General features: G+C 39.4%; 1 protein-coding gene across 1 annotated transcript; it reads left to right on the top strand.

The window, feature by feature from the left end:
* The first annotated feature begins 12,069 nt into the window (after window positions 1-12,069).
* On the top strand, window positions 12,070-14,095 carry LOC308642361 (transmembrane protein 184C-like). Its single transcript, XM_081281235.1, is given in 2 exon segments — window positions 12,070-13,645; window positions 13,647-14,095. Coding segments are annotated over 2 exon segments (1,299 nt in total). The 5' UTR covers window positions 12,070-12,556; the 3' UTR covers window positions 13,857-14,095.
* The last annotated feature ends 10,527 nt before the right edge of the window (window positions 14,096-24,622 follow it).

A 24,622-nucleotide genomic window follows, 5' to 3' on the forward strand; every position in this document is an offset into this window, starting at 1 on the left:
ATTCTTCAGCAGCCTGTGGGAGCCATGGGCTCCAATCATCCTTCCACTTTTCCTTTTACTTGAATTCAGAAAGAACTCCAGCTTCACCATGTGCCCTACAGTGCCTAAAACCTGGAGACAGGCCTTCCAGAGGCGCCACATAGAGGCTATTTACCAGTGCTTACTGGAGTGTTCCAATATTTTAGCAACTGGTACAGCACTGCAGTTGGGAATCAGCTCACATGGGGCCTGAATATGTATGCAAAGAAAAGTCCAAAATTAAACAGCTTGGACCTTTAGCAGAGGATGCTGAAGACGACATTAATTTTATAATGTAAATTTTTATATCAAGCCCATACAACTTAAATGTTTTATAAGTATGTTCTACTTTGGGTAATTTTTTTAAACTAGCAAGAATGGCAAAGGCTCGCTGCTCTCCACAAGTTGGACACCATCCTGGGATCCTAATAAATTACTAACCTGACAATGTTGTATAAAATATGAAGTCCAACACATTTATTACTCCAGGTCATGACACCAATAACGAATAAGTAGGAGGAAGGCAAGTTTTGGACCAGCTAATGTGTTAGTATACTTTTCAGTGATGTGAACCAAACACCTGACAAGAACAACTTTGAGGGGGAAATTTTTATTTTGGCTCACGGTTTCAGAGTTTCAGTCCATGGTTGGCCAACTCTAATGGGTCAAGATGAAGCAGAACATCATGGTGGAAAGGCATGATGGAGGAAAACTTCACTGCTTATGGGTGCCAGGAAGCGAGCCAGAAGGTAGAAGGGACCACAGGCAAGTTGAACCTTCCCATGCACACCTCCAGTGACCTACTTCCACAGCCCGCCTGTGTTCAGTTACCGCCCAGTCCATTCAAACTAGGATGGCCTGATTAGGTTACAGCCATGTAATCCAATCATTTCACCTCTGAGTAGTCCTGCATTAACACAGGAGCTTTGGGGGGACACCTCATATCGAAACCATAACAGCTAGTAAGCCTCCAATTGCAGTAACTTAAGCCAATCTGCAAGAATTATGGGAAAAGGCACTTGGAAATTCTCATCTTGGTGCCTTTTCTTCCCTTTTCCTCTGACAAAGGAAGGAACAAAGGTACAGTTGAACACATGCTCAGAGTCCCCTTAGTTTCCTTGTAAAGCCTGATGGCTAGGGACAGCAGGGAAAGCTGGCCCAAGAGATAGGGATGGCCCCAGCCACATTTGGAAACTCCATGACAGGTGAAGCTGGCACTCCAGCATGGAGAAATCCACTGGTAGATCAGTGGTTCCCAAAATGGGGCCTCTGAACCAACAGCAGCATCACCTGGGAACTGGATAGAGTGCAAATTCTCAAACCCAACAATAGCTCAATCGAAACTGTGGGGGGCCCAGGCTTTGCTGATTTAACAAGCCCTCCAGAGGGTTCTGGTGCATAGGAAGTTTGAGACCCTCTGCCTTGGGAAATCTGAGGCCACGTGAATTTTTGAGGCGCCCAGCTGCAGGATGAACAGAGATCTTTACTCGCCAGGAAGGACTGAGCTTCCTGCTTCAAACCTCAGGGAGAAGGGATGTTGCTATTTGTTTGTGTGTTCCATAACTTATTACACAAGGGACTTTGAAGCTTCTAACATTATATAATGAGGAAAATATAGGCGTTTTTTTTTTTTTAATCAGAGAAAACCAGAAAAGTTCAAGGTGAAAGGTCAAGTGGTAGAGAAGGTCAAGCTGCCAGATCCAACTGGACCCAGTAAACTGGGGATATAGCTCAGTGGTAGAGCACTTGCCCAGCATGCATAAGACCCTGGGATGAATCCCCTGCACAGCAAAAGAGAGGAGAGAGAAAGAAAGTAAAGAAAGAGGAGGTGAGAAATTAGATGATTACCAAAGCACCCCCCTTTTCTATTCTTCCCAAGTCTAAATTTAGTGGATGAATACTAGAAAGGAAGGAAGAGAGTTAAATTTTTTGAAATCAATGTCTTAGAAGATTTTGAGCAAGATCCACTTTGCTTTTAAAATTGTCCTATACCTCTTCCAGTTTCCCTTAAGAAGCAATATGAGGGGGCTGGGGTCATGGCTCAGTGGTAGAGTGTTCACCTAGCACGTGCAAGGGTTCAATCCTCAGCACTACATAAAAATAAAAAGATAAAATAAAGGTATTGTACCTAACTGCAACTAAAAATTTTTTTTTAAAAAAAGAAAGGAAGAAAGAAAAATTAAAAAGCAAGATGAGAAAAGGTCAGTCCTCCTCTTAAGGGATAAGGGAAGGGCATGGCTCAGGGACCAGAATGCCTGGGTTCTAATATGGGTTCTGACACTTACTGACTGTATGACCCCAGGAAGCTACTGAACCTCTCTGTTCAACATTTTCTGATCTGTTAAATGGGCGGCAATAGTACAAGTAAAGTGCATGGTGTGTGTGTTAGCTCTTATCATTATATCAAGATTTCTATCACTGAATTAAATGTATGACGATTCATAGTAAGACACTGTCTTGAATTTCAGTTTGTTTATGTCTTGTCTTTCTTAAACTAGAGCTTCATTAAAAGCTTGGGAATAGCAGAGTGCTGTGGTGCACACCAGAAAACCCAGAGACTTAGGAGACTGAGGCAGAAGGATTGCAAGTTTGAGGTCAACCCCAGCAACTTAGCAAGAGCCTGTCTCAAAATAAAAAATGAAAAGTGTTAAGGATGTACCAAGTGGTAGAGCACCCCTGGGTCTAATACCCAGTACAACAAAAACAAAAAGAAACTGATGAACCCAGCCTAATTCCGTCTTAAGATTGGGAGCCATCATATCACTAAGTCAGGAAAAGTTAATTTCTGTTTTACTATAAATTACTGCAATGTCTAAACTTGCTTGGGACGCCTGCCCATGCCTTGAACTCACACATGCCTGGCTTTTCCTAACCAGATAACAACCCTCTCTGAAACCTTAGTGGTGCCTCATAAATTCTGGTGTTGGGATCTAAATTTACTCCCTAACTTGAAATGTTGAACCATTTAGATCATTAACCTACTATCTGCCTTTGTATTATGCTTGTCAAAATCCTGTTATCTGAAGTTCTCAAGACACCCTCCTTTGCAACTTTTTGTGCTATAAAACTATGCTCCTGGAGAGCTGGGGGACTGTTCTCTAATCTAAGGATTTGGGGAGAGATAGTCCTGGCTGGAATTACAGGCTTCCTTTAATTTGATTTAAAATTGGAGTCGGTAGTCTTTTCTTTGCGTTGTGGTTCAACAAAACAAAATCCTGAAAATATCTACCCTTCTCATTTGGAACCTCTCAGGGCATTGGCAACACTCCACTTTCCCTGTGTTTGGTTTGTAACCCCTGCAGGAAGACATGTGGCTACTGAGCCCCCCACAGCAGCACTTCCATGGGCAGAAGGCTCACAAGTCAGGAAGCTGCAGGGCAGCCTCAGAGACAGCCTCAGTCACAGGCCAGCCTCCTCCACAAAGTGGAGACCTCTCTCAGCCAGGAGAAATAAAGCAGTTCTTCTGATACAGCAAAGCAAGCAGTCCAGGACCCTTTAAAGGCCTGAGAGCCAAAAGAACCCAACAAGAAAAAGGACAGCCTTGGAAGAAATACTGGATATAACACAGTAATAGAAACTGCCTTTTGTCTATCCTGACGCTATGTCACTTCCTCTTAGCTCTCAAAATCCCAATTTACCTAATAAGTATATTACCACTCGTGAAGATAAGTTTTCCCAGCTTCTCCTGAGGTTGGGTGTGACCATGTATCTTAATTTTGACTAGTTGCATGTAAGCAGAAGTAAGCTTTCAATCCATTTTTTCTTCTTCCTGCTGCCTCGGAATGCAGACATCATGCCTGGAGCCCCCAGGATCCATCTTGGGCCATGAGGTGACTTTGAACCTAGAAGTCTGTGCTATGTAAAGAGGCAGAGAGAAAGGAATCTGACAATTTTATGACATTGCATTCCAATCCTGAACTGCCTCTACTTCCAGATTATTTTTCTATAACTGAGAAATAAATTTCCAACGTTTTTAAGCTAGTGTTATTTTTTATTTTTCTGACACAAGCAGACAAATGTAGTCCAAAATGATATAGAAATTTGACAGAAGTAGAGGCTGGGGATGTGGCTCAAGCGATAACGCGCTCGCCTGGCATGCGCAGGGCGCTGGGTTCGATCCTCAGCACCACATAAAAATAAAATAAAGATGTTGTGTCCACCGAAAACTAAAAAATAAATATTAAAAAATTCTCTCTCTCTCTCAAAAAAAGAGAAAGAAATTTGACAAAAAGTACATTGTCTAATAAAAAAAATTTTAAGTCTGTGACTGCATAACAGAATTAGGAAAATTAGATATTTGATGCTGGTTATTGTAGAAGAGAGTGAAATATCCCAAATGGCAAGTGTGAGATAAAGAGAGAATTTTGTAATGATAAGAGAACAGTCTCAAAAGGAAGTGTTTTTTTAATCTTAAATTTGTATGCGCTTAATACCACAGCTTCAAATTATGTAAAGCAAAACCTGATCAAAATGAAATGAGAGAAAAATCCACAAAGTTGGAGATTTTAACAACATCTCTTGGTAATTGTTATGGGTTGAATAATAATTCATCCCTTGTGCCAGCCCCCCCCCACCAAAACAAGTTCATATATTGAAGTCCCAAGCTCAACCCAGTACTGCAGAGTGTAACTGTATTTATAGACAGGGACGATTAAGTTCACTGGGGTCATTAGAATGGCGAATCCAACACACAAGCTTCATGTCCTCTGCCTACACCTAGAACATGGCATCTCTGTAGGCACCAGTTCTGTGCAAACTCAGAGCCTCTCATTCTGTCTGTCTGCTAATGCTGGAGGATGGGAACCCATGGGTATCCACTGGACACTTGCACATGCAGCCTGAAGTGCAGAGGACTGGAAACTTCGGAAGAACCATTTGGCCAAAGCCAAAGCCCAGCATGCTTCCCCAGGATCAGTTCCATTGTTCTCAGTGAGTGATAATGTTATGATTTGAATATGAGGTGTCCCCAAAAAAACTCCTGTGTCAATGCAGGAATGCTCAGAGGTGAAGTGATTGGATTATGAGAGGTGTAACTTAATGAGTCCATCCCAGTTTGAATGGACTAATGGGTGCTAACTGTAAGCAGGTGGTGCATGGCTGGAGGAGGTGGGTCATTGAGGGTGTGCCCTGGAAGGATCTGTCTTGCCTGCAGCCTCTATTTCTCCCTCTCTCTCTGCTTCCTGGCCACCATAAACAGAGTAGCTGTTTTTGTCTTCTAACATGTCCTTCCACCATGATGTTCCTTCATCTATTCCTTCATCTCAGACAATTCCACAGCAATTTTCATATGGCCTCTGCTCAGCCACTCAGCATTTTGGCTTAATTGTTTAATGGGTAGAGAGTTCCCATTTTGCAAGATGAAAAGTTCTGGAGAGGTGTCAAATAACAATTTGAGTGAAATCAACACTACTAACCTATACACTGAAAATGTTTAACATGATAAGTTTTATGTTATATGTAATTTTTCACTTTTTTTCCAAAAGTAAAGGTAGGAAAGACAAGCATATCTTTTCACAGTTTGCCCAGTGTACATTTTAATCTCAAGTTGAGAAGAACAGATGGTTTCAAATGGAATCTGCCCCATCCCATCCTGGTCAATCTAGAGACACAGTGAATATTCTACCTCCAATCAGTCAGGGTAAAAAGAAATTCAGTCACCTAGCTTGAGGGTCAATAACCTTTCAAGACTCGAACCAAGAGTTCTTTCACTGGTATCAGCTTTTTCGCAACTGTGACTGAAAGACCTGTCAAGAACAATTTTAGAGAAGGAAAAGTTTATTTAGTGCCCACAGTATCAGATGGTTGATGATGAACCCAGCCTAATTCCATTTTAAGATTGGGGTCCATCTTGTCAAAAAGTCATGAAAAGTTAATCTCTGTTTTACTATAAATTACTGCAATTTCTAAATTTGCTTGGAATCCCTGCCCAAGCCTTGAAGTCACCCATGCCTGGCTTTCCCTGACCAGATAACAACCCTCGACAAAACTTTAGTGGCGCCTCATAAATTCTGATGTTGGGATCTGAATTTATTCCCTATCTTGAAATATCATGCCATGAAGATCATTAACCTGCGACCTGCCTTTGTATTATGCTTGTCAAAATCCTGTTATCTGTAAGTTCTCAAGACACCCTCCTTTGCAACTTTTTGTACTATAAAACCTTATTCCTGGAAAGCTTGGGTACTGATCTCTAGCCCAGGATTTTCAGGAGAGGCATCCTGGCCAGCTCCAGTGTACACAAATACAAGCTTGCTTTAATTTGATTTAAAATTGGAGTCCGTGGTCTTTTCTTTGCTTCGGGGTTTGACATCTGACTCCATTGCTCTGGGCCCATGATAAGGCAGAACATCATGGCAGAAAAATGATGGAGAAAAGTAGCTCAGGACTTGACAATCAGAAAGCAGACAAAGCATACCTCACCAGCGACAAAATACATACCCTAAAGTCAGGCCCCCAGTGACCCACCTCCTTCAGTCACACTCTATCTACCTACAGTTACCACCCAGTTAATCCATTCAAGTGTATTAACAGTGATTAGGTTAAGGCTCTCAAAACCCAATCATCTTATTGCTTTCTGGCATTGGGGGACATATCTAAACCATAATAACCAGGATGACAATTCTTCCTAGGTTTCCTTTTTCCTAAATAGGATGCCAAAATCTTTTAACTGTTCTCCGTGAATACATAATCCAAACCACATGCGTAAGACAGAATCTTTTTTTTTTCAACATCTACCTACTTCTTCTCATCTGCTTTTGACAATATGCTTCCCACACACCAAGAAAGAAGCAAAAATGTTAAATGAAATGTTATATTAAGGCTCCGGGTTATTTAGCTACTGTACCATGAAAGCAGGTTGGTAGTCAGCAGAGGAGAATATGGGTTAGTGAGTCAACACTTTTCTAGTTCATCCAAGGGCCGGCTCTTCTGATGATTCATGTTTTGTTCACTTCCATTCAACTGTGACTGCTTCCTTCTTTCTCTCCCAACCTAAAGGTCATGCTGATGGGAGGTTCCCATATCTTATGCAAATTTTTTTTTGAAAACTTCATATTAAGTTAAAACACAGTAAGTTTGTTTCAGATGTTGGGTGTTAATGTCAGACAATAAAAACTGTAGTTAAATTCAGAAACAAAATTAAGTATAAAATTAAGCAAATTTTCTGTGAAATTAAAATATGAAAAATGGTTGCTCCATCTGACACATGTTACCCCACACCCACGCTAAGGACTGAGTCACATTTAGATGGCAATCATGCTGGTTTTTGTGAACTTGGGAAAGCCGTTAAACTTTGTTGTATTTTTCCCACCCATAAAATTATCATTATTAAGATATGTTTCTGATTCAAGACACCCAAGGCTGTTGAAGAGAGAAGATGAGCCAGGTGCTACCAGAAGCACCAAGTCTGCTGTGTGACTGACAGTCTGGGAGGAGACTTCTTACCTAGCTCCACCATCATGGCAGCCAGGTCCTTCTCCACTTAAGCCCAAGGTGGGAGGAAATCCCATTCCATCCGTGTAGGCTGTATTCCTGCAAATACTGTCCCCAGACACAGGTGGTATCAAATATCTTTTAAGCAGACATTTGATAGTTTGGCCATCTTAGAGGAAAATATTACCAAGTAATTTTGTTTACATAGATTTCAGAAATTTGAAATGGAATAGTAAATGCCACTGATTTTTTAGATGTCATATTATATCAATAGCCTTTACAATTTTTAAAAATGTCATACACTTCAAAGATTTCATGTAATTCATCTAAAAATATTTTCCCCTTACCATCATGTTGTTACTAATGGAATATAGTAATATCTAACTTGGTAGCCAGGTTAGGAATAGATTTAAAAATTATCTACCTTTTAAATTGCTATCAACTAAAATATGCCAACAGCAATTCCATAGTATTTTGCAGTTTACAAATGCTTTCAGCTTCATTTTAACCACACAGTTAAATAGATAAGGCAAGTATTCTATTATTTAGAAGAAGCTAAGCTCCAAAAACTTAAGTGCTACATGCCCAAGGAAGAAAGAGCTTCTGACACATTAATAATAACTCTGTTGAAATTCGGGGTATAATGCAAAAGAGCTAAGAAGCTCTAATGCTTTTTTATAAAAATGCTTTTAGAGAATTTGTTTTTCATTGGTTTTGTTTTTCAGATTATTTTGTAAAGGATGAGGTACTAATTGCTTTTAAACATACATCAAAATTATCTTTATGGCACCATAAACATATATTGGAGAAAAGATAACCTCTTCAACAAATGGTGCTGGGAAAACTGAAAATCCATATATAGCAGAATGAAATTTAACTCCTATCTCTCAACCTGAACAAAATTAAATTCAAAGTGGATCAAGGACCTAATCATTAGACCAGAGATCCTGTACCTCCATCATGTCAGCTTAGGAACCAACTTCCTCAACAAGAGTCCTAAAGTGCAAGAAGTAAAATCAAGAATCAATAAGTGGGTTGATATCAAGCTGAAAAGCTTCTTCACAGAAAAGCAAACAATCAAAAACTTGAAAAGAGAGCTTACAGAATAAGGAAAATGTTTGCTAAATGCATCTCAGATACAGCATTAATCTCCAGGATATAAAAAAAAAACCCTTAGAGAACTTAACACCAAAGAACCAAATAACCCAATCAATAAATGAACAAAGGAACTGAATAGGCACTTCACAGAAGAAGAAATACAAATGTTCAGCAAATATATTTAAAAAAAAAAGATTCAAGATCTCTAACAATTAGAGAAATACAAATTAAAACTACAGGGCTGGGGATGTGGCTCGAGCGGTGGCGCGCTCGCCTGGCGTGCGTGCGGCCCGGGTTCGATCCTCAGCACCACATACCAACAAAGATGTTGTGTCCACCGAGAACTAAAAAATAAATATTAAAAAATTCTCTCTCTCTCTCTCCTCTCTCTCCTCTCTCTCTCTCTCTCTCTCTCTCTCTCTCTCTCTCTCTCTCCTCTATCACTCTCTCTTTAAAAAAAAAAAAAACAAATTAAAACTACACTGAGATTTCAACTCACTCCAGTCAGAATGGCAATTATCAAGAATACAACTAACAATAAATGTTGGCAAGGATGTGGAGAAAAAGGTACATTGCTGGTGGGACTGCAAATTGGTACAACCACTATGGAAAGCAGTATGGAGACTTCTTGGAAAACTTGGAATGGAACCACCATTTGACCAACTCCTCAGCATATACTCAAAGGATTTAAAAGCAGCATACTACTGTGATACAACCACATCAATGTTTATAGCAGCTCAATTCACAATAGCTAAGCTATGAAACCAACCTAGGTGCCCCTCAATGGATGAATGGATAAAGAAAATGTGGTATATATACACAACGGAATATTATTCCACCTTAAAGAAAAATGAAATCATGGCCTTTATCAGAAAATCAATGGGCCAGAAAATATCATGCTAAGTGAAATAAGCCAATCCCCAAACCAAAGGCCAAATGTTTTGATAAGCAGATTCGAACACACAATAAGGAATGGAGGAAAACAGAAATTCATTGGATTAAACAAAGGGAAATAAAGGAAAGGGAGGGAAGATGGGAATAGGAAAGACAGAATACATTGGACATAACTTTCCTATGTTCATATATGAATACATGACCAGCATAATTCCACATCATGTTCAACGACAAGAATGGGATTCTATATATGGATGATAATTCACAATGTGGGGTGGGGAGCGTGGAGTAGGGAAGAATAGAGTTACTTTGGATTACATAGAAGAGAATGAAGGGAAGGATTAGGATATGGGAGTAGAAAGCATAATAGAATGAAACGGACATTATTACCTTATTACATATATGACTGCATGAGTGATGTGATTCTACAACATGTAGCATCAGAAAAGGAGAGATTATACTCTACTTATGTATGATATATTATCGCATAAATGTATGCTACTATCATGTACAACTAATTAGAACAGATTTAAGAATTTAAAAAAAAAAAGAATGGGATCCTAATTAGAATGAGTTATACTCCGTGTATGCATAATATGTAGAAATACACTCTACTGTCATGTGTAACAAATGATCAAATAAATATGATAAAAATGATCTTTGCTTTATTGTTCATGAATTAATTCAGACATAAAGATTGATATTTCTTTTGTGGGGGTTGTTTTGATTTATTTTGGTTTAGTGATTGATACTAGGGACTAAATCCAGGGGTGTTATAACACTGAGCTATATCTCCAGTCCTTTTTACTTTTGATTTTAAGACAGGATCTTACTAAATCGCAAAAGCTGACTTCAAACATGTGATCCTTCTGCCTCAGCCTCCAAAGTAGCTTGGATTATAGACCTGAACCACTACACTGCCAGCTGATATATATATATATATATATATATATATATATATATATATATATATATATATATATATATATGTCTGTGTGTGTGTGTGTGTGTGTGTGTGTGTGTTTTGCTGAGGCTATGTATATATGTATATATTTTTTCTGGTACTGGGGATTGAGCCCAGGGGCACTCTACCACTGAGCTACATCCCATCTATTTTGGGGGGAGGGAGGAGGGACAGGATCTCACAAAGCTGCTGAATGATATTTCTTTTGGAAAAAAGAAATGTCATTCTATGACACCAATAATGAAAAGTCAAGATGGGTTTTTATATTACTTCAGTCAGCCCTGCTAATTGGTTCTCTAATTAATTGTCCTTCAGAGTTAAGTTTTAATGTGAAAAAGGACATCAGGATATCTTAAGAATCAATCATTGTCAATTGGGGAGCCAGCTCTTTACTACCATTCATTAATGGTTTTCTTCATTTATTTAACAATAAAATCAATGGCATGTGGCTGGGCATATTGTTACATCACATGCAAATGCTTGAAACAAAGCTTGAAGAATGACTTTCCTGGGATGAATGAAGCCAGACTGAAGAGTAGGGATCTTTCTCCATCACAACATCTGTGTGCCATGCTGGTTGGTTTAGCATCTGATGGAGCACTGAACCCACTCACAATGAGATCTGTCTACTGTTTCTGTAAAACCCAGCACATCTGAAAGTATTCTCCACTCTCTGCAACTCCTAATGACATACACTGTGAGCTCGTATTCTCTAAATTACCAGAAGTAGAGTCTAAGGAATTAAAACCATGAGGTGTTAGGCTTCACCTGTAATTTAAGCTCTTCATCAAGTTGTGTGTAAACACCTGTGGAAGAGTTCGCACATCATCTCTCCCACCTAGATGAAACCATTATTACTTTTATGGTCAATTTTTAAAGATTCTGCTTTATTTTTATTACTTTAAAGTCTGTGACAAATAAACTTTTTAAGTAACTGAAAGATTTTAATTCATGTATTTCTGTGAACTTGAATATGAGCCTACAGAGGGAAAACAATTGAGAACTATGATATAGAGGTCTGAAAGCTATTCTTACAAAAAAACACTCATTTTTTTTCCATGAGTTGGATCAACATATTTACACTAAAATCATACAAGGACAATCTTTGCCAATTCACAGAATGAAAGTAAATTTATAGACAGGATTTTCTCAAGATTATGTTTTCCTAACATACGCTTCCTAAAATTTGTTGACAGCTGCCAAACTTGTCTGAAAATGAGATTATCAGAAAATAGTTAAAACAATAAACTAAAAACAAATGAATATTTACTTCGTTTTAGTAATGTATTTTTCATATATATATATATATATATATATATATATATATATATGGATAAAACAATTTTTCTCTGTTAAAGGTTTTCTAATTGCCATGACATAAATAAACATCAACATATTTTTAGCATGTTTCTATAGAAAGTGCCATGATATATAGTTTTGCTTGAAAATCTTTGTTTTTGAAATGATGGTAGGTAAATATCTTAAACTTCTCCTGGGCAAAAAGAAATGCCATAAATAAAGCAATAAAAGATAAATTGGGTAAAATTATACACAAGTATACAATGAGGTTTTTACAATTGAATGAGGAAAGAAGAGACTACCAATAAGAAAAATGGAGGGGTTCCGCCGGGGGAGGGGCATGTCCCGTGCAAGTGAGTGAGAAAATCCTGGGGCCCTGTCTACCAACAGAGTGGGGCGAAGAGACGCCTGCGAGCGCGGGAGGGAGGAAGCTCGATCCCCAAAGAAAAGACCGAGCAGGCAGAATCCGAGTGTGCGGGGGCCCTAGAGACCGGTCCGGTCGGCGCCGCTTTGCTCCAGGCCTTGGTGCAGGCGGAGCTCTGGGCGATCCCCAGGTGAGGGCAGCGGCTCCGCCCGGGCTTTCCACCGCGGCAGAACCGGGTAGATGAGGGGTGGGGAAGAAAGGATGCTGCCCGCACTGCTCCGTGGTAGCACCCTCAGCAGCCGAAGTTGCATCAGGAGCAGCAGAAAGCACAACGCCGGCCCAGGAGGCGGCTCGAGCTGTTGGTAAAGTCGCCTAACAGCTCGTTCTCTGTGTTCTCTGTTAACAAAACAACCACGGAACAGGGCTCCGTATTAAGATCTCCTTTGAGCTTTTTTTCCTCGCTACGGGGATCTGGTTTATGCGAAAACATGCCTTGCACGTGTACCTGGAGGAACTGGAGACAGTGGATTCGACCTTTAGCTGTGGTCATCGACCTGGTGTCCATAGTCGTTGCGGTTCCCCTTTGCGTGTGGGAATTACAGAAACTGGAGGTTGGAATACACACCAAGGCTTGGTTTATTGCTGGAATCTTTTTGCTGTTGACCATACCTATATCGCTGTGGGTGATACTGCAACACCTAGTGCATTATACACAACCTGAACTACAAAAACCAATAATAAGGATTCTTTGGATGGTACCCATATACAGTTTAGATAGTTGGATAGCTTTAAAATATCCCAGCATTGCAATATATGTGGATACCTGCAGAGAATGCTATGAAGCTTATGTCATTTACAACTTTATGGGATTCCTTACTAATTATTTAACTAACCGATATCCAAATCTGGTATTAATCCTTGAAGCCAAAGATCAGCAGAAACATTTTCCACCTTTATGTTGCTGTCCACCATGGCCTATGGGAGAAGTATTGCTATTTAGGTGCAAACTGGGTGTACTGCAGTACACAGTTGTCAGACCATTCACCACCATCGTTGCTTTAATCTGTGAGCTGCTTGGTATATATGATGAAGGAAACTTCAGCTTTTCAAATGCATGGACTTATTTGGTTATAATAAATAACATGTCACAATTGTTTGCCATGTATTGTCTCCTGCTGTTTTATAAAGTACTAAAGGAAGAACTGAGTCCTATCCAACCTGTTGGCAAATTTCTTTGTGTAAAGCTGGTGGTTTTTGTTTCTTTTTGGCAAGCAGTAGTTATTGCTTTGTTGGTAAAAGTTGGCGTTATTTCTGAAAAGCATACATGGGAATGGCAAACTGTAGAAGCCGTGGCCACAGGACTCCAGGACTTTATTATCTGTATTGAGATGTTCCTTGCTGCTATTGCTCATCACTACACATTCTCATATAAACCATATGTCCAAGAAGCAGAAGAGGGCTCATGCTTTGATTCCTTTCTGGCCATGTGGGATGTTTCAGATATCAGAGATGACATTTCTGAACAAGTGAGACATGTTGGACGGACAGTCAGGGGACATCCTAGGAAAAAATTTTCCTGAGGATCAAGATCAAAATGAACACACAAGCTTGTTATCATCATCATCACAAGATGCAATTTCTGTTGCCTCTTCTATGCCACCTTCACCCATGGGTCACTACCAAGGGTTTGGACACACTGTGACTCCACAGACTACGCCTACTACAGCTAAGATAAATGAGGAAATACTTAAAGATGCTACAGAAGAGAAAAAAAGAGGCTTTAGATAAATCCGTGCACTCCTGAACAGTGTGCAAAAGCAAACTGCTACAACCATGTTATTCTATTACCTGGTATCCCTTGGCTCAGGATTTTGTGCTTGGGACAAGCCATAAATGATGGAAAATTTCAACATAAACACAGGGGAAAACCAGGTACAACTACTGGATTTATACATGTTGAGTTTTGTATAGCACAAAATAATCAGTCTAAATTTCCTAGACTTAGACTTGATTTCTGAACATTAGAACATCACATACTCAAATGGTAGAAAATGACTACAGCTAAAATGCTCCTGATGTTACACTGCATTATCAAGAGGATGGACCTAAATGAGGAAAATTTAAAAATCAGTGCTTCCTACTACTGCTGCATGAATATAATGCTCTGGACAGAAAGCATAAATTCAGAAATATGAATTAGTGGAACTTAATCATAATCATGTGCCATATAAGCTTACCTAACAATTATTTCTCTACTTCCCAACTGAATGTCTTTCAATAAAGAAGAGTTTATCATTTAAAAAAAGAAAAAGAAAAATGGAGAAGGTCTAGAATAGGCCTGCTCCAGCTGCAACCCCACGTCTCCAGTGGTTCCCGTGATGGGAAAGTGAACCGTATAGAGTAATGGTGACGTTCATTTAACTCCTCCACAGCATATTATAAGTATCTGCTGAGTTCATTGAATTCTTTTTCACTCTAAATCCATGTTAACAATGGAATTTTTCTCTTTTTTTTGGTGGGGGGGATATCAGGGATTAAACTCAGGGGCACTCACATCCCGAGTCCTATTTTGTATTTTATTTAGATACAGGGTCTCAGTTGCTTGGTGTCTTGTTTTTTGTTTGTTTGTTTGTTTGTTTGTTTTGTTTGTTTGGTTGGTTGTTTTGCTGAGGCTGGCTTTGAATTCATGATCCTCCTGACTCACCCTCCCAAGCCGCTGGGATTATAGGCATGCACCACCATGCCCAGCAAGAATTTTTTCTTTTTTGAGTCAGGGTCTAAGTTGCCCAGGCTGGTCTCAAACTCCTGGACAAAGGGATCCTCTTCCCTCAGTCTCCTGAGTAGCTGAGACTACAAGAATGCACCAAGGTACCCAGCCACCAAGCAATGTTCTCAATGATAATTTGTTTTCTTAAGTTTTTGGAAACTTTTACAGGATTAGTAGGATTGTAAATCATGAATACACAAGTTAGCTTGGCAAGGAAGAAAGGGTGTGGCTCAGTGGTAGAGCACTTGCCTAGCATGTGCAAGGCCCAGAGTTTCCTTCCCAGCAGCACCACCACTTCCCCCCCAAAAATAGCTCTGGGACTTCTCCTATATCATCTCATATTAAGAGAAACTAACATTTTGCAACAAGTATATGCAGGCAACAAAATACTTTCACATATCTTACCAATTGTCAATTTGGTTCTGAATTATTTCTTCAGGCTTGACTAATCCTAGATGGGCCCATAGAAATAAATTTTTGAATTTGCAAAAACCTTGGAATCAGACCCTTTGTTATATTGATTCCACAGACATAAAAATGCCAACCATAAAATAAATAATCGATAATGCATAAACTACTTCTTTGCAAGACATAGGCAAGAATGTTTATAGCAGCATTGTTTTCATTAAAACCCCAAACTGGGGCTGGGGATGTGGCTCAAGCGGTAGCACGCTCGCCTCGAATGCGTGCGGCCCGGGTTCGATCCTCAGCACCACATACCAACAAAGATGTTGTGTCTGCCGAAAACTAAAAAATAAATAAATAAATAAATATTAAAAAAATTCTCTCTCTCTCTCTCTCACTCTCTCTCCTCTCTCACTCTCTCTTTAAAAAAAAAAAACCCAAACTGAAAACATCTGAAATGTCTATGAAGAGAAAAATGGACAAATAAATTGTGGAATAGTCATTCAGTGGGATACTAGGCAGCAATGAAAAAGAAATCATTGCAATGAACAACTAATGGAATAACTTTGACATGCACATGTTGATTAAGAGAAGAAAATCACTAAAAAGTTCATTTATGCATTCCACTGAAAAGTTCAAAAATTAATCTGATGTAGGTCAGACTAATGTCAATCTTTGAGGATATATCAACTTGGAGAGGGAGCATAAGAAAACAAACTATAGTTCTAGAAATGCATTACATTTTGATCTGAGTGGCAATTACAGGAGTACATGTGTATACAGATATTTATTGAGCTTTAATTTATTGAGCTTTACCCATTAGATGTATGTTTAATTGAATATAATATATAAAAGTATATCTTAACTTTAAAAGTTTGCAGTGCCTGGAATACAAAGTTCTATATGTCCATGATCACTTGCCTAGTAACTAGTTACTAATGCTACATTCACCTGACACCTATGTATAACATGCCTACTATGTTGTAGGCACCATTCCAAGACGCTGGGTAGCAAAACAGGAAAACAAAACAAAACAAAGCAGCTCTGGAAGAATATACTGAAAATGTCATTATCTTAATGGATAACAACACCACCAAATAAAAAATGTCTTTCTTATAGCTGGGCAGAGTTGTGCACACCTGTATTCTCAGGGACTCAGGAGGCTGAAGTAGGAGGATTACAAATTTGAGGCCAGCCTGGACAATTTAGCAAAACCCTGTCTCAAGTAAAATGGCCTAGGGATGTAGCTCAGTGGTACAATACCCCTGGGTTCAATCCCTAGTACTGAAAAAAAAAAGAAAGAAAGAAAGAAAAGAAATGAAAGAAAAAGAAAATATAATATATTAGGAGCCAAAACAAGCAAACCATTTTTTTCCTGCATGGAAAAGAAACTGGAATTTTGAGCCACATCAGAGATCTGAGCTTTTGAAATGACAGATGTGTAGAATACCATGTAGGGTGAGGCAATCAGCAAAATATTCCCCAGCCAAAGGCTGGTAAGGCCAAGGGCTCTTAGTAAAAAAGGATGCTTAATATTTGATTTTGTGTTGTTTACATGGACCCTTCTGCAAGGGTCTTAGTGAACAGTCCAGGGCCTGCACTGATGGAAAAAAGGAGGAGCCAGAAATCAGAAGACATTGAGATGATAAGCCCTGAGTAATCTACGTCAGGACTGAGCCATCTCATAGAGCAGGAAGCCTCTGAAATTCTGCATTATACAATGTATCAAGAAATTTCACAAACAAGGTGCACGCAGTACTGGCATAACTTCCATGCTTTCTTCTTTACTTCTCCACCTATTAAAGTACATCAGTCACCCAGAGAATTGTGGCTGTTATTTTTCTATGCTTAATAAAACCAATGGTCTTGGTGAGCATACTTCAAAATGTTCTATATTGGAGCACTGCACTTCCTCAGGCCTAAAGGGGAAAGGAAACTTCTCCACTGCAGTGATCAGCCATAGACCGGGTCTATGAACTATAGATGAGCCTTCCTCCCCAATTTCAGCATTGCAAAAACCCACCTCTGTGTGGTCCTTTCCCCCACCACCTCTCCTGCTCCGTGGAGGAAAGAGAGGGTTATATTTCCTTCTTACCTTAACTGAGAAAAAGAGGCTTGAAGGAAAGCACACAGAGAGTTTGGCATACATCTCTAGGAAGGTGGGGGCACAGAACTGAGCACCAAGAGGGAAAATCTGAAGAGAAGAGACTTTAGCAGAGTTCAGAGACCAGGATGCCCTGTTGGAATTGTGTCTGCTTCCTGCTGTAAGTATAGACCTTGCTGCTCAACCACAGACACGTTTTTTTTCTTCCTCTTCTCCCTCACCCCCTACCTGACCACAGGAAGGCAATAAGACTAACATCCTTCCCATCCTAGGCTGAGTTATCTGTCCTTCAGCTCATTGACCACAGGAATAAAGAAATCCAGACTTGGGAGCTGGTACCAGCAGGTTTAAGAAATGGCCCTCTCTCAAGGAGCCATCTGGATATGAGTCATGAATTCTGATGGGCACAGCTGAAGCTTAACCATTGTATCTCACTTTTTCAAAGTCTTCTGTTCTTCCTAGAAGCCTCTGAGACTTGAGTCTGCTGTGTTGTTACATTCTAGCAAATCAATAAAACTTAACTTTTACTTTTTCTTAAAACCTTCTCCTAATTAACAGGGACAAGAACTGAGCTTTCAGTACCCCTGTGAATAGCATCTCTCAGAGCCAGGCAGAATGAGGATTCCCTGGGGCTGTCCATGGGCCACACCTGGACCCCACAGAAGACTGTCATCTTAGAACGTATTGGACCAATGCTTCTCCCCTCTGAGAAGGTCATGCTGGAAACTGAAAAAAAATGAGTCACTGGAGTGATTAAAACCCACAAGCAAAGATAAAAGTGAAACCTCTGTTGAGACAAAGGAATCCTGAAAGTCCCTCCCTCATACAGTCCCTGCAGATAACTTCCAACATGCTCAGAGGCCTCTATACCAGATGAAAGTCATAAACAGCTGTTAAGACGTGGACCTTTGTCTCACAAATCTCATTTCCCTCAGAGAAAAGGTGAAGAGGGATAAAAGAAAGGAGCACTGTCCTCCTTCCCACTACAGACCCACAGGGACAGACCAAGCAAGAGCAGAGGGAGGTAAGAGGCTTTCAACGTGAAAAGAGACTGGCGTTTTGCTCTTAGAAAAGATTAGACTTTTATTTCCTGAAGGTGAAGGGAATGCTCTAAGATACGCTTACTATTTCATTCAGAGACAGGGAAACAAGTTGACAGAATCGTCCTGAGGGGGTCAAGGTGAGAAATGAAAATGCTTTCTGCTGTAACCACCCCCAGTCCAGCTCATCCAATGAACTGCTTCCACACGGGCAAGTTTTGCTTGAAGTCAAGGCCAGGGCCTGCCACTGAGACACACCAAAAGGGGGAGTGCTTTTATTTCTCTCCCTTTCCCCCCCTTCCTATTTCATTTCCTCCTGTTTTTGTCTGTTTGGGGTTTTTTGAAACAAGGTCTTACAATGTTGCCCAAGTTGGCTTCAAACTCTTGATCCTCCTACCTCAGCCTCCCGGACAGCCAGGATTACAGGCATGCACCACCATGCCCAGCTTCCTTCCTTCCTCTTCTTTCAGTCATTCATTCAGCAGACACATTTTACGGGGATCACCTTCTGTATGCCAAGCATGGCACTAGATGGCTTCTACAGTCATAGGGACAAGTGCAATGTAGAAAAAGACTTTCATCCAACTGGGGAAACAGAAAATCACAGACCCCATATTCTTTAATCCAACCTTGGTGCGAAGAAGAAATAAACTAATTGTCAATACAGTGTGTTGATGAACCCATTTGTGTGGAATCCATCATAATCTATCGTGATCTATCCATAGTTAATCAATAAACACCATCTTTCACAGAGCATCACCAAAGCAAAGACTACCCCAGGGCAATTGGCAGATGTACCGGCAGAATTTTCAAGAGGAAAAAAGGCATCAGATTCCAACAAAGGTCTGGGTTTCATAGGGTTTAGCAGGGCCAGGTCATAGGAAAAGTTTTGGTGTTGGGCTCATTTAGGGCAGGGAAGGAGGGTGGGTAGAAGTTTCCTGGGGCCTATTGTCCACAACCTTCATTTCAGACTTTGAAAGTGGTATAATGAGTTGGGATGTTATATCTGGCTACTTCCTACTGAGAAGGGGCAGAATAGAGGATCCCCTGTCAGAGACCTGGAAGAGGATAAAGAGGTGGAAGGTATTTTAGGCTCCTACATGGTCCTGGTGGTTGTGGCTTGAGGGAGGGTGTAAAGCCAAGAAACTGCAGCATCATCGTGGGTGATTCCTTCCTTATGGGCCTCAGGAGAGTCACAATGTAAGGGAAGGAGGAGAATGGCTTTTGTATATTCTTGGGAGGTGGTCTGGGCTAGATGGGTCACTTAGTCAAGAAGTTGCTTCTATATAAAGTTAATAAAGCAATGAGGGGGAAAGGGTTATTACAATAAAAATGAGTATTAGAAGGGTTAAAAGAGGGAGAAACCAGAAAGTCCACCATTTTAGGAATTGGATAGTTCTTGTCTCTGCTTTTCAATTAGTCCTGTAGTTGCTTAACCTTATTCCTTACCAGTCCTGACTGATGACATAGAAGCAATATTTTTTCACCAAGGCAGAGGTAGAGGCTACCTCATTTGGCAATAAGGAGATCTAGGCCCCAATGATTCTGCAGAACAACAGTCATGACTTTATAAAGTCAGTACTGAATTGGCAACCTGCTGGAGATCTTCAATTTTTTATAGTAGTGAATAGAGGTTCCTAATCCTGCTGCTCCTGTGTGAATCCCAGCAGATATCTCTAGCCCTATGAATTTGACCAATATGGTCAAATTCACCTTGTTCCTATCTATTTTTAAGAGTCAACTGAGTTCCCTCAGGGGGTCACTCTTGGAAACTTGTGAGCAGCTTCTTAGCTCTTTTGGTGCCATTTGCCAGGATGGGCCAGGGTCCCCTTGACCATGTGGCTTCCCTTGGAAGCATCAGGGACATTGCCCTTCTCCAATGACCCTCCTCTTTTGTAGCATGTGCACTGGTCAGCTTTCTGTTCTCCAGGGTCTGAAAGATCCCCCTGATTGGGAGGTCATGCGGCCCAGAGTTGCAAAGCCCTTCAAGAGTCCCCTTTTTCCCTGCATTTAAGCTAACTTAGAAGACAACAGCCAGATACTGGCTCTTTTCCCCCTGACTTTTTACTTCTTTAGTCTGTAAGGTTTGGTCTTAAATATCTAGCAAGCCAGTTTCACCAGTCTTAAAATTGGAGTACTGGGTTTTAACTTTAATATCTATAACTTCTATTTAATTGGATTTAGTATTAGTACTGGAAGTTAGCCTTACATCCTGTCTGTCCTCTGTAGATGATAGCCTATTATCTCAAATTAACTTAGGTTATTATATTAGAAGTTGTACTTCTGTAAGGCACTAACAGATAACAGTTTAAGTTTACAAGAAAAATACAAAATTAAATTAACAAGAATAAAAACATATTGAGTTTGTATAATAGGTATGAACTTAGAAACATAATTTTAAAATCCCAAATCTTTACTTTAAACTTTAGTTTGAAGAACACAAGCTAGACAAAGTGTTCTTCTAAATCTAATACTTTAAATATTTGTATACTTGGAAGATATGAATACATTTAGTATACAGAGAGGCCAGTAATAGCACCACAATTACATTATTTTTATGTAGCTTTCAAATAAAAATTCAGAATCTCTAATATAATGTAATACTCTAAAATAACAGTAGTTTTTTAACCAGAGTTGTACAAACTCTAATTCCTTTAAGAACAGTTGCTATAAAGAATAAAACTGGGGGCTGGAGTTATAGCTCAGCAGTGGAGCACTTGACTCACCCATGTGAGGCACTGAGTTTGATTCTCAGTATCACATAAAAATAAGTAAAAATTTGTATCCATCTTTTTAAAAAAGGAATAAAACTTAACAAATACAAGAAATTGTCTTGACAGTTAAGAGCAAATTAATGTCTTAGAAAATCTTTGTTACTTTAACCTATAGATGATCAAACTTTTGTTTATATCAGTACAGTAATATTTGACCTTAGGAAAAAGCCTTGATTAACTTTAACTGATTTTGTTACTTATATACAACCAACTTAATTACACACAAACTTTTGACATTTTCCCTCCACAAACCTTCTGCAACTTACTTAGACATTTTATTAACACTTTACCACACAAAATACTTTTTTATTCCAGAAATGTTTCCTTTTCCTTCTACTTCTCATATTAAAATATATTTCCATATTTAGAACCTTCTTGTATCTATTTCCTAGCTATTGAGCCCTTTTTAAAATTTACATGCTGAAATAGCCTTATAAAATTTCCAAATTTAGACAAATTACTTCACTTTAATAAGATGAAATACTTTGTTTTTATAGTACTTTAACTGAAACCCAATAGAAAACTTTTATACTGTGTAAATATAAATTATACCTGATAGAACCTTAACTCTTAGTAACCTTGTTTTAGTGAACATACAGACACAAACCAACCTTAAACCTTTTTCCATTTACCAATTTATAAAAACACATATAATGTTTAAATATATTACCTTATGGAATTTAAGAAGTTAAGAGTTCTTGATTTTATATTTAGCAGTTGATGTTTTAGCAATGTAACTTTGTATATTAATCAGAAGTCTCTAACAAACACATTTGTGATTAATCCCATTTATGTTAAAACTAATTTACTCAATTTTAATTGTAAAAACCAAGATATCAGACAAGGGTAGTTAACAGCACTAGCCATCTCTTTCTTATTGAAGAAAAAATCCTAGAAACAATGGATATTACATTCTAGATATTTTATAGGAACCAAAACTCTATTAGTTGTCTGATCATCTAGAAAAACTTGTGAGTTAGTAATTTTAAAGACATCTTTACTCTCATCTGTTTTTAAATTGAACCATCCTTTTTTTAAATCATGTGAACTAAAGATATTTGGATCTGTTCTTATTTAAATTTTAATTTAAGAATACTTATTTATCTATATGCCAATTTTGATACCATGTACATGATAGATGGACACAAATACATATGTAGACACAACAATACAGAACACAGGTGTGCACACTTACACAAAACAGACAGGAGACATGAATCTTGTAGCTGCTTGTTGTAAAAGGAAATTTTCCCAATATATTTGAGAGTTAACTCTTGAAAATTGGCCTCTGAACAAAGACAATATAAAACCCTCTATAGTTAGATAAAATAAGACTGATTAGGAAAATATATTAATTTAGGCATGCAGGATCATATGTCAATTCACTATAAAGCCATGAGCTCAAAAATGTAGAATTGAAGAGATAAAGAGCTATAGGGAAAAAAAATGGCATGGCTGTAATTAGCAAAGGAGCATGCAGAACATCTTTATCAGATCTGAGTTTACTTTTGGCTAGGATTAGAATGAGTTCAGATATTGAAAGAATGAGAGAGAGCCCTGAAATCTTTAGGTAAAGATTCTCAAACTAGGCTAACTTCTTTAAAGAAGACTTGTATATATGAGATCATTAGATTGTAAGAGGGATATAAGACTGCCATTTAGGTCTCACAAGTGGCCTAGATTTAAAAGTGACATATTTTTCCCCCTTCGGTCTTATATTAGTTCTCTGCAAGCCCTTGCAAACCCTGCAGGCCTCTGAAATTTACTGTTCAATGCAAGCCTCCATGAGATAGAGATCTGGCAGAAGCTATGGGAAGCTACTGTTTTGAACCTAGAGCATTTTAACCATTTTTTTTAATTTCCACAGTTGGTAATCAGTCCAGGCTGGATGCAGAAAATTATTAGGCATCTCCTTCATCTCAAATGTGATTAGGTCATACCCTATTACTTTTGAGGATGAGGTTTCCTTCTGAACAAAAATTTAAAAAATAAATAGAGACATGGGCACCTGTGCCAATAAAACTGTCCTTTTGGCTAAGGGACAACTCCCTGATTCCAGAGACTATAGGGGTCAGCAATTTCTCCCTTTCTTTCTACAACCTCGGGATGGGGCCTCACTCAGACTGGAGGATATTTACTAATTTCTTGAGAACTATTTTAATTTAAAGGAGAACATTTGCCAGATAGTCATGCTCTTAAAATTTCTTACACATTCCCTTTGTCCTTTTGAGTCCTCATACTCACAAGACCCTGATTTTATATGATGCTCATCAATTTGAAGTGGGAGGTATAAGGTCTTTGCTTAGCATCTGGATGGCCATCTTAAGTGACAACCACCATTTTAAGGAAAAAGTTTCATTTTCCCACTCAAGGGCCTTTCTGAGAAAGGCTCACCACTCCCTCATACCAACCCCACCCTTAACCACCTGCATTAGGACCCACCCAGCTCTGATTCCTGAGCCTCCCCCATAAAAAGTCCCAGAACTCAAGCCTGTTTCGCCTTTCTCCCCTATTGAGAGATGGTCTTTATCTGTCAGCTCTGACAAATAAACTCTTGTATGTGTCTCTGCCTGGTCTCCATCTTTCGTTTCTCACTTACTTCTCTCTCACTCCTCACTTGCCTTTTGGGAGGCAGGTCCATTGGTGCTCTGGGTGACATCTCCACTAGAGAAAATAAATAATTTGGAATCCGGAACTAGGACAGATGAGGGGTAATTTTACTCTAAATAACTGAGACAGATTTTCTGGTCTTTTTCTTGCCATATGGGGGATTATAGGAAAAAATATGTCTTATGACAGTCTAGAGAATGTAGTCTAATTTTATAGCTAGGGGAGCACTAGCTTGAGAATTTTCCAGAGTTTTAGGATCTGGTCACAAAGGTCTCTTCCTACAGGGCAACTTGGTTCCTCTTATCAACATTCTTTTGGGCCTGCATTTCTCCTGCAGTGAACAGATAGTTTGCTAAGGAATATGAAATATCCTCTCCTCAGAGGCCAGGAAGGGCTACAGGTAAGTTGCTTCTTGGAAAAGAAAGCATGTGGGGGGGTCAGCACAGTGTTCCCCTTTGATAGAATCATTATACACAACATTTAGCATGCCCTTTCCTTCCCCCATCCTGCCTCTCTCTTCAGCCCTATCCTGCCTATGTGGTTAGTGACAAAAGGTAGGCCAGAGGTGGAGTGATACAAGGGCAGGAACAAGCCACCCAGGGGCACAGGCAGGAAGAGGGCAGCCTAGCAGGCATTCATTCATTAACAGCTCTTTCTAGGAAGGAACAATCCCCTGGAAGCAGGTCACCTTGGCAACAGATAGAGGGGAAAATGTCTGAAGGTGTTGACATTTTATTTCCTCCTGACCCAGTAGGTCCTCAGCCCCCATATTTCTGACCCAATCATTTATTACTTACACTAACTTTGTCCCCCAGTCTCAACCCCTCTTCTGAAAATGGAAATCTTACTGCTGC

The sequence above is a fragment of the Spermophilus citellus genome (assembly GCF_964194105.1).
Source record: "Spermophilus citellus genome assembly, chromosome: 2".
Lineage (NCBI taxonomy): Eukaryota > Metazoa > Chordata > Mammalia > Rodentia > Sciuridae > Spermophilus > Spermophilus citellus.